The sequence below is a fragment of the Armigeres subalbatus genome, chromosome 2, assembly GCF_024139115.2.
Source record: "Armigeres subalbatus isolate Guangzhou_Male chromosome 2, GZ_Asu_2, whole genome shotgun sequence".
Classification (NCBI taxonomy): Eukaryota; Metazoa; Arthropoda; class Insecta; order Diptera; family Culicidae; genus Armigeres; species Armigeres subalbatus.
This window is the reverse complement of record NC_085140.1, coordinates 4,808,808-4,826,825: the sequence shown is the minus strand read 5'-3', so window position 1 is coordinate 4,826,825 and position 18,018 is coordinate 4,808,808. Positions and strand designations below refer to the sequence as shown.

The window sequence follows — 18,018 nt, the reverse complement described above, 5'->3', positions numbered from 1 at the left end:
TTTATGACGGTTATAGATGATTTTTCTCGTTATTGCACGCTGTATCTGCTCAAGGAAAAGTCGGAAGTGGCTGACAAAATCGAAGAGTATGTTGCCCACGTGAAGAACCATTTCGGTCGCTGTCCAAAAATTGTGCGATCAGATCAAGGAGGAGAGTACTCCAGCAAACGCTTGCGGTGTCTCTATAAGCGACAGGGAATTGCTGCTCAGTTTACGGCAGGGTACAGCCCACAACAGAACGGAGTGGCTAAACGTCGTGACCGTTATATGGGGGAAATAGTGCGATGTTTATTGTTTGAAGCCGAACTTCCGCAGTGTTATTGGGCAGAGGCGCTGAATACCGCAGTGTACCTCCAGAATATTCTACCAACAAAGTCAGTGAATGTTACCCCCTACGAGTTGTGGTTCAACGTTAAACCGAACGTAAGTCATTTGCGAATCTTTGGCAGCACCGCATGGGTTCACACACCGAAACAAAAACGAAAGAAGCTCAGTGTAACAGCTCAAAAGCTAACGTTCGTAGGCTATTCTGCAGAACACAAGGCCTACAGGTTCCTAAACCGATCAGCGAGGAAAGTCATCATAAGTCGCGATGCAAGATTCGTAGAAGGAATACCCGCAGCCAGTGGTCCGCAAAGTACACCGAGCAACGAGGAAAGTCGAGTTCGAGCTCCACCAGCGAAACTCGCCATCATTGTAGAGGATGCCAATATAGATGCCATTGAAAATGCGACAGAAGAGTCAGACGACAGTTTCGGCAGTGATTTTGACGAGGTGTTCGCCCCCGTTGTTAAGCAATCGACGCTACGAACGATGCTAACGATAGGAAGTAGAGAAGGTATGTTGGTTAAACATCTCGACATAAAAACAGCGTACTTGTATGCTGAGCTCAAAGAGGACATATATATGAAGCAGCCACCGGGATTTGCTGTGGACAACGGGCAAGTGTGCCGTCTCAGGCGTAGCATATACGGCCTCAAACAGTCGGCTCGAGTTTGGAATGAGAAGATAGACTACTAAGCCAACCAACCGCGATTGGACCGAAGCTAAACGTGTCTTACGATACCTAAAAGGTACGAAGGATCTTCGGTTGCACCTAGGCGAAGGCAGCGGAGGTCTCGAATGTTACGTTGACGCCGACTGGGCAAGCAATGAAGGAGACAGAAAATCGAACTCTGGTTTCCTTATCAAGTATGGCGGTGGATTGGTGAACTGGGGTACGCACAAGCAATCATGCGTTGCGCTCTCGTCGACAGAAGCGGAATTTATTGCTCTAGCGGAAGGATGTCAGGCACTTCTGTGACATCTGAAACTTTTGAACGACATCAACGAGAAGCAGTTTATGTCGATCCCTGTGTGGGAAGACAACCAATCTTGCATCAAACTGGTGGAGTCAGACCGCATTGGGAAGCGATCGAAACACATCGATACGAAGCATGCCTTCGCCAAAGATCTGCAGAAACGTGAAGTCATCGATCTGAAGTACATTCCAACATCCGACATGGAAGCGGATATGATGACCAAGCCTTTGGAGCGCATCAAATTAGAGAAACATCGGAACGCGATTGGCATCAGGTCTATTGCCAATACCGTCTTCGTTGAGGAGGAGTGTTAGACTCTTGTCATTTCAATTACAACAAAGACATGATTATATTTACTTCAGTGTATCATATATTCTCTTCGCACTCTTTCACACACACAATTCCTGTATAGATCCCACAATTTAATTAAATAAATCTTTATTCCGAGTTAATCAGTCTATCGTATCACACGTTGTTTCTTTTTCTCCATACTGCGCGTAAATAAATCGTAAAAATAATCAGTTAACGCAATCGCTGTTTTTGTGTATTTAAGGTGACTCGGGCAGGCACTACACATTTATACATATTATATACATACAAATTTATATACAAATTTCATCCATTTGCTTCAAAAATATACATGTTTACTTCCAAAATAGTAAAATGTTTGAATCAAACATATTTATTTTTAAAACCAAATTAAATCCCTGTTTGTTTTATACGTACACTAGTGGGCAGCCCCTCGCTCGCTCTTGCAAAAGTAAACAAAAACTCGAGTTTGGATCGGATACGATCGGAGGTCAACAGAGGAGCAGGAGCAAGCGTGGAAAAATATGTTTTCTTGCTTCCAAATTGATGATAAGGATGTTTTTCAGGTACAGAAAGGTAAGTAAATGAAATATGAACGATTGGAATTGTGAAATCTTGTAGTCAAGTGCTACCAGAATGAAAATTGGTAGAGTTGATAAGAAAATATCATGAATGGCCGAACCAAAACAATAATATCAATGTTTGCTTCAAACATTTAGCTGGTTGAAACAAATTGAAACGCACATTTGATTCAAAAGAAAGTTTTCGTTCGCTTCAAATGCAACAATATGTTTGATCCAAACATATTTGTTTTTGATGCCAGAACAAACTGAATTATTGTTTGGATTTACCTAGAATATGTTTGTTTTTAACGTAGTTTTTTCTGCGCGCACCGTGTTATTTTTCGTATATTTTGTCTCTTTATAGCATTATCACCTCGTAATTTTGGAGCGGCGTATTTCAGTTTCCAATTGTTTGATGTAACTGTAAATGTATCAGCATGTAGATTGCGAGTAAGCACGCTCCGGTGATACTTTTTCAAAATCATATTTGTTGTAGAAAAAAAATTAGGCATTCAATGATGACGATTTGATGATTGTTTGTGCTTCCCGTGTCACCTTAAAGTACTCAAAATGTTGATGGATTGTCATCATTGACCAGGAAAAACATTTTGTTTGCACCACTAAAAGGCTTAAAACACCTTACAGATAATTTTAAAATAGGCTTCAATTAAATAGTTTAGTGAAAACCCCGTTTTCTGGACTTAAACATGATTGAAAAACAAAAATCATATCTTTATTTACATTCGCATCACTATGATAAAAACAGAAATTATTAATTTATTTTTCATTACAGCTAAATTTAAATGTATTCTATTAGGAAATAAATTCTACTATAATACATACTAGAAAGAAGAGAAATGTAACGTGCACTATTTTGAACACGTAAATAGTTGTTGACAGTTACTATCTTACATCAAATTGATAAAACAAACGGGACAGCTAACCACTTACCGCTCACTTACCCATTGCATGCCGTCAAGCCTTTCCCTATACACGCTGCATATCCGATTATGTGCGGAATAACGTTCTGCTCGTACATTCCAGAGAAGAGATGCGACCACGGTCCGTAAGCGAACAACGCGACATCGTCTCCACCGTGTGTTTCATACTTCAAGGGGACTAGTTTCGGATACTGGAAGTCCTTATTGGTCAGCATATCCTCGGTAAAATTCAGTCGGTTACCTTCGGAGAGGAGCGGCCCTCCTGGGCCGTTGGCATACGATAAGGTCGTATAAGGGCTTTTACCCTTGTCAACGGAAGAACCACTGAGCCCTAGAATGTCGTGACCACGTTTGGAATAGCCTGCCAAGGACATTGTGTGTGCGTGGTCTGCCGTGACAAGAATCAGCGTATTTTCTGCGCTGGTGAGCTGTGTTGCGAGTTGTACCGCTTCGGAAAGTTGAACAGTTTCATCCAATGATTTTCGCGCTTTGGTTTCGTGGTGAGCCAAATCGATTTTGCCGCCTTCTACGAACAATACATATCCGGAAGGGTTCTTTTCCAGGGTTTTAATGGCAGCATAGGTGAGATCACTAAGGCTTGGATCTTCTTGAGGGTTGCTGTCCATGTGGTATTTCATGTGATCATAGTTGAACAGCCCCATCAGATATTCGGTTTCATTGAAGTTGATTCCTGAAAGCTCTTGCTTGTTGGTTACATATCTAGCAGAACCAGGTGGTTTGCTGTAGTACCATTCTGAGATCAGGTTAACGCCATCCATGCGTTGACCGCGTTTACCTGAGGGATCTTTCTCGGTATTGGGAGTGAATTTTCGTCTGCCGCCTCCGAAGATAACATTGAAATTTTTGCCCGGATTATTGCGAACTAGCTGAGAGGCGATGTCTTGGCAGACTCTGGGATCGGCTTTCTGCGACAGAATATCAGCGTCGCTCTCATGTTCCCGATTCGAAGCATGGGCATAAGTGGCGGCAGGGCTGGCATGGGTAACCCTGGTCGTGGTAACAATGCCTGTGGCTTTTCCGGCTGCTTGAGCCCATTTCATAATCGAGTTGACATGATTTTTGGGGTCACTGCCGGCAGCGCAGTTATCATATTTAACCGCTGCTGTCACACCGATCGTGGCATAGTTCGCCTTGACTCCGCACAAATAAGCGGTCGCCGAGCAAGCCGAATCTGCAACCTGCTTGTCCACGCAATATGTCTGTCCGGGTGGGAGATGCGTTGAGCATGCAAGAATAGTAACATTTCGTTAATTGATTTTGAATACTATAAGTAGAAGAGAACAATGACCGGTAGCTTCGTCTGATATGACGATGTGTGAACGGCGCACACTGGGCTCGGAACCAAAAATATCCACACGAAACCTTCATACATTTTTCAAAAAACGGATTCAACTTGCAATTTGTTAGAGTGTTGCATTGCATTTTATAAGAGTAGAACATTGGAGCATTTTCTGGGGCTCAGTCTGCCATTTGACTGAGAACTGTTGCGTGTCTTACGCAAATACCTAATTGGGGACTTTTAAATGGGGGAATCTTCTAGATTCCCTAGATAATTTGACAACAGTTCAAAATTATATTTTTGTACATTCTTTCTATTAACCTAGAATGGTTTCGTCTGGATAATTTCAGAGTCTGATCCAGTATGCAGTGGTAGTGGTGGCGGAAATAAATCAATAATTATTATTCCATACGCGAAAACCTGTACGAGGCAGGAGGTTGATGGTGCGGTTTATTTGCTCATGGTTGAATGACTTTGATGGCTTCAAAAATCGCACCGGATCAATCAGACTGGCATGAGCATGCAGAGTAGATACCGGCCAAGGATGTCAACTTCTGTAGAATGTTACTTACTGATGTGTCATTAGTCTTGATGCAATTGATCGGGGCATGGGGATATAATGGTAATGCGGATGCACCGGGGAAGCAATTGCAATTTACACTATTAATGTACATTATTGTCAAATTATTAGGAAAGATAGTGTGAAGGAAATGCTTAAAAACTTAAAACCATGAAACATGAAGAAGGAATGCAAAACAAAAACCAAAAACCCAACTTAATTCACTGAGTGGCGATACTGCCTTTCTCGCATTTAGCCAAGACACCAACCTTATATGGCGATTATATAGTTCGATTCCATTTTCTTAATAACTTTTAAACGCAATGATCAATCGTTATCAAATTCAATAGTGATCAAAAAGGCTTTGTCCCCTGTCGAATGCAACTTTTTGCGAGAAAATCGGTTAAGAATCACTATATGAAAAAGTGTCTAATGTTTTTCGGTTTTCGTGTGCACACACACACACACACACATACACACGGACAGACAGACATTTGTTCAGTTCGACGAGCTGAGTCGATTGGTTAATAACATCATGGGTCTCCGAAACTTCTATGAAAAGTTCGATTTTGGAGTGAAATGATAGCCTTTCGGTACAACTTTGTTGTACGAGAAAAGCAAAAAAAAAGTCTGAAAGGTATAAATACTTATTAAAAATGATAAAAGAGAAAGAAAGCAAATGCATGTAAGCTTTAGGACGTAATTCATATAAGAAAAATATAAATGAATGTTGAATAAAACATGAAAGTAGGTCCTTGAAAACCTATTAAAAATACTGTCTATTAAAAATGGTGCATAAAACTGACTCAAAGATTCGGAATGTTAGGTACTATGAAAAGACCTTAAAGGGTAAAAAATAGCATATTTCCATTTCTGCATTCATTAAAAAAATATATGAGAAACTGTTGTACAAACATTTTTCAGAATCACTTTTAGAGAAATAGATTTAACTAACATTGATTCACCTGTCATAAGACGAGTTTATACAATCCCATTGAATTCCACCACGAGACACTGAAGACGGCCTTACCTTTGAGGTCGAAATACGTATCTGTCAAGATACAATTAAGTGGTGGAATTCAATGGGATTGTATAAACTCGTCTTATGACAGGTGAAAACATTCCACTAAAAAGCTCAAAATAATTTTCTTATTAACATTGACTGTTTAATTATCATCGCCTTAACAAATCAATAATTTGTTTCGAAATTTAGAATGCGGCAGATTTAAAGTAATGTGTTGAGTTCAACGAGAAGGTAATTAGGCCTGCACCAATCTATTGTTTCATCGAAGGACCATCAGACAGATCTGCTTAGAGTGTAGATTCCAACTACCGCTCTGAAGCAATTTTCTTCCACATCGTTGTGGCCTTTTTGTTTTGATTGACCACAGAGTATCTGTGGATTGACGGATTAGATGTACACCTATTTTTTTACACGGTTGATATTCATTAATTTGTCGGTCAACCTGGACTTTCACAGATTTTTAAATACCACCTGAATTTTGTTTGATTTTTTGTGAATTTTTAACCCACCCGTGTAAAAAAGAACTGGGTGTACTAATAATATTCAGAAAACCTTGGGAACCTTCGGGGCGGTCTTCAAATTTGGAATAATGTGCTTTGTTTCGCTATCCACTGTTAATCTTTGGACATTTCATTGCTGATAATAATTCCTCTACATCTTTCTTTATCGCAACAGCTTGTCTTTCAAGGTATGCTACATATCGTATATGTATACACAGATGATAATTGATAAGTGAGCGACTTTTTCATTCTCTTTTGGATTCAATCCCTGATCTACCCTTTTTTAGCATTTGGAAGGGCATGACAGATCTTTACTTTCAGATCTTTACTATGTAGGAATGCATCAAATTCGTTTCAAAGACAGAAGATTTTTAGGGTATAAAAAAGGTCACATATCATTCAGTGGAGGCTCAAGGGTCTAACCCCTGTTTAACTGCAACATATCAGTTCACCCAGATGGGAGATAGACTGGCACATTAGAGTGATTCAAATTTTGACTTTTTTGCTCCCCGATGCTTAAACGATTGCATTTGCCATTTTGATAATCCTCTTAAATTTTTAGCAAATTTGGATGCAATTTGATTGTGCACACGTCGTTTGAAGTTTGCATGAAAATTACCGTGAAAATCGATCCTTATGTGAAAGATCGTTCCGTGAGGTTAATCTTAACTATTTAATGGTGATCAACACGTTGACTACATAGAATACTTCCCAAGCTGAAAGGCAGTTGTTGTTGTGAAGAGATTTGTAGTTTGGAAGTCAAGTTATGGAGAAAACAAAAATGCTCATTATTGATATTGATGTTATTCTTTTACATGTTAAATTGAATTTCCCACGATTCAGTATTTCCTTAATAACTTTTCTTGCAAGCATCAAAACGTTTCACAACAAAGACGATCTGCTACCTTGTTAAATTTCCTATGTTGTCAATGTAATCATATATTTTTAGAGTTTAATGGTAAGCGTTGGGAACGGTTTTCCACAAATTATTTTGAGCTTTTTAGTGGAATGTCTTCACTTGTCATAAGACGAGTTTACACAATCCCATTGAATTCCACCACTTAATTGTATCTTGACAGATACGTATTTCGACCTCAACAGTAAGGCCGTCTTCAGTGTCTCGTACTTGACTCGACTTCGAGTCGCTACTAGCTGTTTTCTAGTTAACAAATGCGAAAAACGTTGTGTGTTTTTCTTTTTAAATCAGCTTGGCCGCTGGATCCCTTGCTATACAACGTATATTTGGTCAAGCATAAAAACATATTCTTCAAAATCCACGTGACATGACATTGAATCTTTCAGCAAATGTGGGAATTGTTCTTCAGGAATTTAAGAAATTGCTCCTTCTAAATTCCTATTAGCAATTTATAAAAAAAATTGTAGCACTCAAACCACGAATTATTTTACGTATTCCTCCTGAAATTTCTTCAACAACTGTTCCAGAATTTTCATATGAGAGAATTGGGCTCATTCTACGAGTTGAATGATGTGAATTGAGTCGATTATGACTGACCGGAATTTCTAAAAAAAAACTTCCGGGAAATTTTCTGGAAAAAACTTTCGGAAAAAAAAACTGGAGGAACGTCTGGGAGAATTCCTGCAGGAACTTCCGGGGTAACTCCTGGAGCAATTTCCGGGGGAATTTCTGGAGGAACTTCCGGAAGAACTCTTGGAGGAACTTCAAGGGGGAATTCTTGGAAAAACTTCCTGTGGGAATTTCTGGAGAAGCGTCCGGAGATCTAATGCATGAAATTAGTTCACGTCGATTTACGCCGCCGCCGATCACCAACGCCGTGACGCCGCCGCCACTGACTGAAAATGATCTATCACGCCGCCGCCGGTAAATATTCAATCGGCGCACAGGTCTAGTATGCAGTCAGTTATTTCTTTTCTTTCTTCCTTCTTTCGTCTACCCTTTATGTTTCTTCCTACTTCCTCTATATTTCTCCCTTCTTCTGTGTTTTTCTTGTTTCTTCCTCCTTCTTTCATCTTTTTTCCTCTTTTTTCCTTCTTTTGCTTCCTCTTTTTCCGTCTTTTTTCGTATTTGCTTCTTCCTTGACGCTTCTTTCATTTTTCTTTTTTGCCTTTCTTGTATACAAAGTATAAGCAAAGGCTATATGATCGCTCCAAAAATGAACTTTTAATAGAAGACCCGAAGACCCATAGTGTTATACACCGATTGACTAAGTCGTCCGGCTGAGGTTATCTCTGTATGTGTATATCAATGCAAAACACCTATAAAAAACTCACTCATTTTTTAAGGACTTATCCCTAACCAATTTTCTCACAACAAGTGGCATTCGACACAGAATCATGTCCTATTGTTTTCTATTGACTCTATAAAATGGCCATATCGGACTATGGGCTCGAAAGTTATGGCTAAAATACTATTTTTATAACACACGAGAAAAGCTCCATCACCGCTAGGTGGATTAAGCTGGGTTTTCTTTTTCAGTTTGAATAATATTTTTATTTTTCAAATCAACAAACACATTTATATTCACAAATTGAATATTTGTGCATGCAGCGTGCATGAAACGCTTTACTTGTCACTTCGCAATTCGCGCTTCTCATTTATAACTGTGAAAAGTTATAAGTGCGACGTGAAAAACGAATAGAGAGCAAAGAGAAGTACAGAGTAAGAAATAAGTAATGAGAAATAAGGATTAAGACGGATTCTCAAGTTTCACTCTTCACTTCTTTTCTCAAGCTTCTCATTTCTCACATCCACTGTGAGAAGTGCGGAGTGAAAAGTGAGTAATGTTTGACGAGAAATGATCAGTGGGATGCATCACGTCTCACTCTTTTTTTTGCAAGGTACACCGGGGCAAGTGAAAATACGGGTTAAGTGGGTACTATGGATGCCGATGAGTCGATGAACGTTTTTAATGGTAACAATGTTCTAGAAAGATGAAGCACAACTTTCAACGAATTCACCCGTCACAAAAATATTCAAAATCAAAACCATTTACGGCATCACACTAATGCTATTGTTTGATCATGACTTTAAACTACCCGGAGAAGCTATTACTTTTATTTTAATTCAATGGGTTTCCAAGAAAACAGTCGTTTCTAAATTTATCATTAATGTAAAAAATGAATAGATTGAGCAATTGAATAATTATGTGACATAGAAAACGATTTAAAAGTCTTAATTAAAGCCAAAATCTCCAATTTTCATTTGCCCTTGAGTTGTAACATACACGAGGCAAGTGGGACATATTTGAATTTCCGATAGAGCTTTTTCAACTGTTTTTAGATTATTTTCTAGTGAAAAATAACTTCGACACTCATATATCATATGGACCTGAATTAGATTCAGATGATAACGTTGATTTTATTATTAAAAAGTATTGTACAGTTAATTACCAAATGTGAATTTAACATTCTGAAAATTATCTCCCTCATGGAAAAAAGCAATGGTTATTACTACCTATGCAATATTTTTCCGTTTACAGTGCAAATAATCTTTTTATTTTACAATAAGTCAACAGTTTTTGTCTTGTATTTTGATATTTTCAAACTTCGCATCAGATTTACAGATTTTCAGATGAATACATATTCTTAAGGCAATTTCGTTTGATTAAAAACATCGCGCATCGCCCGAATAAAAACGTTCCTTTTGAAGTACTGATTTATATAATAATTTGTGTTCTAAACAGAAAAATATTCTTGTCTTGTCTTGTCTTGTCTTAGCACATGTACAGCCAGTATTGAAAAGCATCCTGGAAATGTCGGTTGTATCCCCGAGCATTTTCTTGTCTGCATTAATATTTGTTCTAAACAGAAAAATATTCATTCGAAAAGTGAACAAAGATTTGCTTATCCTTTCCACATAAAACATTCGATACAAAAGTAAGCTAATGGAAAGCAAGACAACAGCCAACTAAAAAGGAAACTGACTGTTGTCTTGTTTTCATATGTGCTAACATTATAATCCCTTTCTTGTTGTAAAAACAAAGGTCCGAGAAGTAATAAACCTCCATCCATGATTTGAAAATATTACTAGAAATAATATGAACATTATATCTACATTCCTCAAATTAGTTTCGTTCGACAGTATAAAACAAAATAGGTCCCACTTGCCCCGTTTGAAGGGGTAAGTGGGTCCTACAGGTAAATTTATTTCTGTCAATATCAAGAAATTTTGTAATTGAAAAAATGGCTTACAACACGTCTACACTTCAACAACGGAAGCATATAATGATGTATCCGTGGTTAATGTCCTGAAATACCCTGTTTTCTAAGTATGAGCTATACATTTTGCTGAACTAGCGTTTTTTTAGGTCCTACTTGCCCCGGAGTACCTTAACTAATTTTATTTGCTAATTATCTTTTTTTCATTCTTTTTATTTGCTAATTATCTAATACATGCATTCATCTCTTAGACTAGGTGTTCCGTGTTTTCTTAACACTATCATCCTTATTTGCTATGTTACATTTTTAGTTATTATTAATACATTTCAAATGCCTCTGGCAGTTAGGATTTCTCTTGTAGGAATTACAATGTTTTCAACTCAAACTAAACTTAACCTAATTTATACTAAGGGTATAAGGAGCTAATCGTTGCAATAGAAGATTGCAACGTTTTTTGTCTATAATTGGAAATTATTTTGTTTGACATTATAATCAATATTAGAAATTCTATGAAGTTCATTGGTACAATACCACGGAGGCAACTTCAGAATCATTTTCAAAATTTTATTTTCAATCCTCTGACGTGCCTTCTTTCTGGTATTGCGGCAACTAGTTCATATTGGTAAAGCATACAACATGACAGGTCTAAAAATTTGTTTGTAAATCAAAAGTTTGTTCTTAAGACAAAGTTTTTATTTTCTATTTATAAGTGGATATAGACACTTAATATATTTGTTACATTTGGCTTGAAGTAGAGCTGTGCGCCGCCGCCGCCACCGTTTTTGACCGGCGCGCCGCTGTAATTTTTTGACGGCGCCGCCGGTGAATTTTTAGCGAGCCGTTGAAATAATTTAAGTGCTGTAGCCTGGGGGTAGTTTTGGGAATTTATCCTCCTCCCCCAATTTGTTAGAAGAAAAATTCCGTTCAAACCCTTATATATTTAAAAAATATCGGCTGCGCCGCTGAAAAGAACATGTACACTCAACCGTCTTTTTATGTCACTTTGTTGTTAGGATGCAAAATGATTTTTTTTGTTAGTATAACTTGTTTTCCATTTAATTGATCTTCGAATTCTTTTAAATAGGATACATGGCAATCCGCGGACCCAAATTAAATTATTTAATTAACTATGATATCGCCAGGTTCGGTTCAGGCCTTCCAATAATTTCCTGGAGATTCATGGAGCGTAAACTAATATCTTAGAAATAATTCTCTTCCTACTTTAAAGTTGAAAGGAGAAGATTTGAAACTTTCAAACTCAGTCAAGCATCTTGGAGTTAGACTTGACAGTAAGCTGAATTGGAACTTACATCTTGAGGAAGTATTAAGCAAAGCTACAAATGCTTTATGGATAAGTAAGGTGACGTTCGGTAAAAAGTGGGGACTAAAGCCAAAAATGATTCAATGGATTTATACGGCGATTGTGAAACCCAGAATGTCATATGCCGCATTACTATGGTGGCCAAAAACAAAAGAAAGGGTGGTTCAGAAGAAGATGGAAAAACTTCAAAGATTAGCTACTCTTTCAATAACTGGTGCAATGAGGAGCACGCCGAATAGAGCGCTAGACGCTTTGCTCCACATGCTACCATTGGATCAATTTATTCAATTAGAAGCAGAGAAGAGTGCTTTGAAGGTCAAGAGAGATTCAAACCTCTTCGAAGGTGACCTAAAAGGACATCTTAGTATTCTAAACAAAATAAGTATCAACTCACTTATCACAAGCAATGATGATTGGATGAGGAGAAAATACAATTTTTATCGATGCTTTGATGTAATTAATCTTGAGCGAAATATATGGGCGAACGGTGGACCAAGTCTTCGCTCAGGATCAATTGTATTTTACACCGATGGTTCAAAGCTGAACGATCAAGTTGGAGCAGGCGTAACTGGCCCAGGGATAAATATCTCGATTTCCATGGGCAAGTGGCCAACTGTTTTCAAGCTGAAGTTCAGGCTATTCTTGAATGCTCTAATTTATGCTTACGCCGAAATTACAGGCATTCAAATATTTGCATAATGTGTGACAGTCAAGCAGCATTGAATGCTTTGAAATCAGCAACATGCACATCCAAACTCGTTTGGGAATGTGTTCAGTCACTCCAAACCTTGGGTAGTCGTAACAAAGTGAACCTGTATTGGGTTCCTGGTCATTTTGGCATTGAAGGCAATGAACAAGCTGATATGCTGGCCAGACTTGGTTCATCTCGACAATTCATAGGTCCCGAACCATTTTGTGGTGTATCTGCGTGTTCTCTTAGAATGGAACTCAAATCTTGGGAACATTCTAAAATAGAGGACATCTGGAAAAACACCTTGATTGCGAGGCAATCTAAACGTTTCATCGCACCAAACGCATTTATCACTCGCAAAATTTTAGATCTTTCAAAAAAGGATCTTAACACATATACAGGTCTTATAACAGGCCATTGCCCGAGCCGATATCACTTGAATCTGTTAGGAAAACTTCAAGATGATGTATGTCGTTTCTGCGGCACACATGTAGAAGACTCGGAACATCTGTTATGCCATTGTCCGGCAATTTTTAGAAAGAGATTACAGTTCTTCAATAGGGGGCTTATAGAACCCTCAGAAGTTTGGAGAACAAGTCCCAATATGGTAGTACGATTCATCAGAACCATAATACCGCATTGGGATAACGCTGGTAGTCAAGGAAATGCAATTGCTCTAAATAGTAATGATGCGTCAACTTGACAAAGCTAGATCAAATGGGGCATATATCACAATAGATCTAACAAATGGTCGCAGTGATTAAGATACCCAACAGGGAAAAAAAAAATATCTTACGGTATCTTACTAATATCTTACGGTGATATATAATCAATATTCCTAGTGATTTATGAATCAAATTAGACATACATTCAACATGTGTTCCATTACAGGTAACCCAAGAATTCCGCGACCTTAAGGTCTATACGGGTAATGAAAGATCTATTAGCTCCTTCTTGAAATTAAACATGCTCTGTTTGCTCCTTCTGGAAATGAACATACTGTTAGTGATGATCAAATAGCATTTGACTTCTTGTTTAAGGGTTATCCAATTTGGTTATTTGGATCACATAGAACATGAACCGTTTTTGGACATATCTAAGATCCAATAAGGCGTAAACTCAAGGAAATTCTCGGAAGACTTGCAATAAAATAATTTTTGAGGGCATATCCATTTTCAAGGTTTCCCCTAAGACGCTCAATATTAATTGAAATTTTTTTTGGCTTTTTCAGTCTGAAATATTCAAACGGGTTTATATTTGCAAATATAAACCCGTTTGAATATTTCAGACTGAAAAAGCCAAAAAAAAATTTCAATAAATACCCCAGTCGAACTGTAATCGCTCAATATTAATTAAGCATCCATTTTGAAAAAGAGATAACAGCCTTTCGGGTGCTTTCGGGTACGCGAGCAGACCCTCATGCCTAAACTCCAAGGAATTCTTGGATGAACTGGGATGGAAAACTTTCATCAAATTCAATTCTATGGACCACAGTCAGCATAAACGAATAAAAATAAAACTGGCAGAGCTCAAGGGGGTCCGCGACGTTAGGCATAAGGTCGTTAGGCATAAGTACGTTAGGCATAATGTACGTTAGGCATAATGGACGTTTGGCATAATTCTGCCTTCTTTATGTCATGGGCTGTTCTTTGGGTAATTTTATGCCTAACGTCCAAAATGCCTAAAGTACATTAGACCTAACGTCCATTATGCCTAACGTACTTATGCCTAGCGTCTTCATGCCTAACGTACTTATGCCTAACGGGGTATACCCAGCTCAAGGAGCTAAAGGCCTATACTTCAGGCAATTCTTGTATGGACTGGGATGCATATTTTTTCTATATCGGTAGGGATGAGTCTTTTCTAATTATTATAAAAATTGGAAAACGATCCGTTGCGCTTAAAATTTTATTTGCTAAAGAGAAGCTTAGAAAATGAAAAGATTCTGGATCATTGTATTTGAAAGACGTGGGACACAAAGTCGGGCAGAAACATAATTCCTAGTTGCTTAATCGAACGCAATACAGAAGTCCCTTCCTCTCCTTTCCTCTCCAAAAACGAAATATTCTCGCTACGCCACTGATTTACCAGATGGGCTATCTTTTCTAGAAAATATGATTTTGTAACTGATGACAGACATGATGTAATGTGCCAGCATAGCATTTCTGACAATGACAAAATCATTATTGAGCCATTTCGTACATAAGAGAGCTAGAAATATTTTTGATCATCTTTTTTACATAACTAGTAATATAACGGGCCTGGGCGTCATATGGCTACCACTTCTTCCTTATACGCAGAAGATCGTGGGTTCAGTCCCAGGCCTGTTCCATTTCTCCTACTTTGTATCTTTTCATATATTTCTCATGTTCTAGAACTGAAAATGGGCTTTTATACCGTTTCCATCTTCTATCCCTATACCTACAACTTGATTAGTTCTAGCAGGTAACTGTTAGAATTCGAAATGAGTGAAAAAAGCTCGTTTCGGCATCAAATTAGAATATACCACCCTTTCATTTCTGTTACATTGGCAACCCATTTACAGAAACGAACCTCTGCCTAACCCCTAGATTCCAATAAAATTCCACAGGAACTCATGACGAATGCAGAGGTGGTCTCGGCTTGCAGTGGGCGAGTGATTGCATCATCAATTCCTTCCCATCCCCGATAAACCGTGAGGATGTGGCGTTATCGACCATTCAGAATATTAGAGCTCTCGGACTGTGCACATTGAGGTTGAAGAGCAAATCCCATGCTTTCATCCATTCCTTGATCAATTGCGATTGCTCTGGTCAACCGCGGAGTAGCAACTACGAAATGCACGGCCATTATGCTCGTGCTTTTAATATAAACTGGTAATCCTCCAGGCACATTTTTAGCTAACCCTTCCTAATTTCTTCTCCCGGAACTCTGGAAAATTCATTTCTGTGATTCTGAAATTTCGGGAGCTCCACCACCAGCGATTCTTTCTGCTGAAGTTCCTCCAAGAAGTCGGGAGTTACCACACTAAGAGTTTTGAGGAATTGCTGTATTAAGAATTTTGGATTCTTTAATTCAGAGGAATTCTTTTCCCAGAAATTTTGCAAGATTCTTTCTCTAGCAATTCTGGGAAACTCGTATTTCAAGAATACACCTTAGCAGCACACATGTTTCACATTTGTTACTGCAACTTATATGTGACCGAATTCAGTCACAAACAAGTTGCTGCAATCGTTTTTGTCTAACTTGTGCTGCTCGGGGGTTATAACTTCAGTAGAAGTTCTTAAAAATTCCTACCCAGGAGTTCTGATTATTTTAGTGCTTCAGAAATCATGAGGAATTCTTCCTCCAAGGATTTCAGGAGTTTGGCCGAATGGATTGTTTAGTTGAAAGGGTTGTTTGGCCGAAAGGGTCATTAGACGTCTCTCTTCTTTTCTCACTTTTCAAATGACCTGTTCGGCCAAATGTCATATTAGAATTCGGAATTTTTGATAGTATTTTCACTAGGAATAAAGATTTATGAAGAGATTTCAAGAAGAATTTCCGGAGGAAAAGTAATGAAATTCCTAAAGAAATTTTTGAAGGAATCCTAGGTGCATTTTCTCATTATATTCCTGAAGGATTATTTAACAGCGTACAATATAAATTATGCTTATAGCCATTATTGCAGGAGACATGCAAATAATATTCCAAAAAACAATTGTTCGTCAACACCGAAGAAATGATATCAAAGTTCCTCCTGGTACTATAAAACATTCATGAAGAATCTTACAAATCCCGTGGGAATGCTAGAATAACGAAATTTTATCCCAATTTTGCTCACAAGATCCGTTATGGTTCCTTTGAATACATTTTCCCTCTCCGAGATATTCTTGTTGAAATCCGCACGCTACGGCGCTGATTATACGCGTCGGAATTCTATTAGGTAGTAGTGATAATTATTCCACAGCATGGAATAATATTGAGCCCTTCATTATAATTTTAAGATTTACTTTTGAAAATCAATTCCCAAGATTAATAACAATATTTGAAGGTTTTCAACAACATTTTTGAAGCCTTATACATTCCATTGAAACCCAAAGGTTTCCTAGGAATACCACAAAATTCTTCTTGAATTGGAAAAAAAAAATCAATTATGCGTCACCAACGATTAATGTAGTGCATTGGTTTTTCAAGTGGTTCTATTTAACAAATTCAACTCGATCTGCAGTTAGCGTTCACCTCACTTTTACGTGCAGTAATTAACCGTTTAACTATCTCGATATCAATAATCGCTTCAAACTAATTTCAACAAATCACGACACTTTCACTCATTCTATAAGTTGCTTGTCGTTATTAGATTGTAAATACTGCTCACACCAAATACCAGTGCCAAACAGGTAGCCACCGAAATAAAATATTCTATCGTTCACGCACTATCACTTCCAGTTCTATCAATTCCACAATGACCGTTCCACTCACCTTGACTAGACCAATGTCGGGAAACTCTTCGAAGGATAGTTGCGATTCCTCGCCCGAGTGGCCTTGCAGCTGTCCGAGGTACATGCGACTTGCCGCCAGCGTTGGTATCGACATTCCATCCCCCAGGAAGAAGATCACATTCTTTGCTACATTGACGTTTTTCCGCTTAAGCAGTTGCTCCTTCAGCTTCAATTGGGCCCCAATATTCCAAAACTGGGCAGTTTGTTCGTAATCCGATGCGGAGATCAGTCTTTTCTTTCGGTTCTGTATCCCTTCGTCCCCATCACGATCTGGGGGAGGATGCACTGTTGGAAAGATTGGAATCAGTGGTTTCAACGGTCGCCAAAAAAACTAACTAACCGTGATCAGTTGGCGTGGTCGTTAGATATTGGACAAATTCCTGCGAGGGACTCCCACAGGACAGTAGAAACACCGACGATAACACAACACAAACACTGATCATTCGCAGAGAGTACATATTGTTATGATGTCGTTATTACAATGGATAGCAACGGTTACCGCACGCGTTCTGCTAGACGATTGCACTACTTCTTCTCGTTGGCGGTGGCGTACATAGATAGTAAACTAACGATTATCGAACAAAGTATGGCAAGGTGTTGTTCGCACTCTTGCATATCAAGCCCCAAGTAGTTTCAGTCAGAGAGGGAGAAGTGTGTGCGATCGTACTCGAGAGGCGCCAATAGAAACTGATCGGTAACGATCGTTAATGGGACTTCTTTTATATTGAACCACCGATAGCAGGGCAGGGGATGTATCGTTTTTTTTTTTTCTAAATGAGGGACAATTAACTACTAGCAGATTCCCCGAAAATATTGACTTTGAGAATGATCGATGGTTTAAGTTAAAGCAGTCGAGTGTTTGTTTTCTTCGGAAACGAGACTTACACGAGTCATGATCGCGCACCCTCATAT

At 38.4% G+C, this 18,018-nt stretch overlaps 1 protein-coding gene across 1 annotated transcript; it reads right to left on the bottom strand.

Moving 5' to 3' along the window:
* Nucleotides 1-2,864: 2,864 nt before the first annotated feature.
* LOC134217534 (membrane-bound alkaline phosphatase-like) lies at nucleotides 2,865-17,805 on the bottom strand. Its single transcript, XM_062696299.1, has 3 exons — nucleotides 17,447-17,805; nucleotides 17,087-17,391; nucleotides 2,865-4,334 (listed from the first exon to the last, which is right to left on the bottom strand). Exons 1-3 carry the CDS (start codon nucleotides 17,562-17,564, stop codon nucleotides 3,132-3,134), a joined length of 1,626 nt encoding a protein of 541 aa, XP_062552283.1. The 5' UTR covers nucleotides 17,565-17,805; the 3' UTR covers nucleotides 2,865-3,131.
* Nucleotides 17,806-18,018: the final 213 nt, after the last annotated feature.

Excerpts from the sequence above, each read along its gene's own strand:
- LOC134217534 (XM_062696299.1), bottom strand. The coding sequence starts at position 17,564 with ATGTACTCTCTGCGAATGATCAGTGTTTGTGTTGTGTTATCGTCGGTG. Across the intron at positions 17,392-17,446 it reads GACCACGCCAACTGATCACG|TGCATCCTCCCCCAGATCGT; the intron begins GTTAGTTAGTTT and ends TCTTTCCAACAG. Across the intron at positions 4,335-17,086 it reads CCGACATTGGTCTAGTCAAG|ACATATTGCGTGGACAAGCA; the intron begins GTGAGTGGAACG and ends CCACCCGGACAG.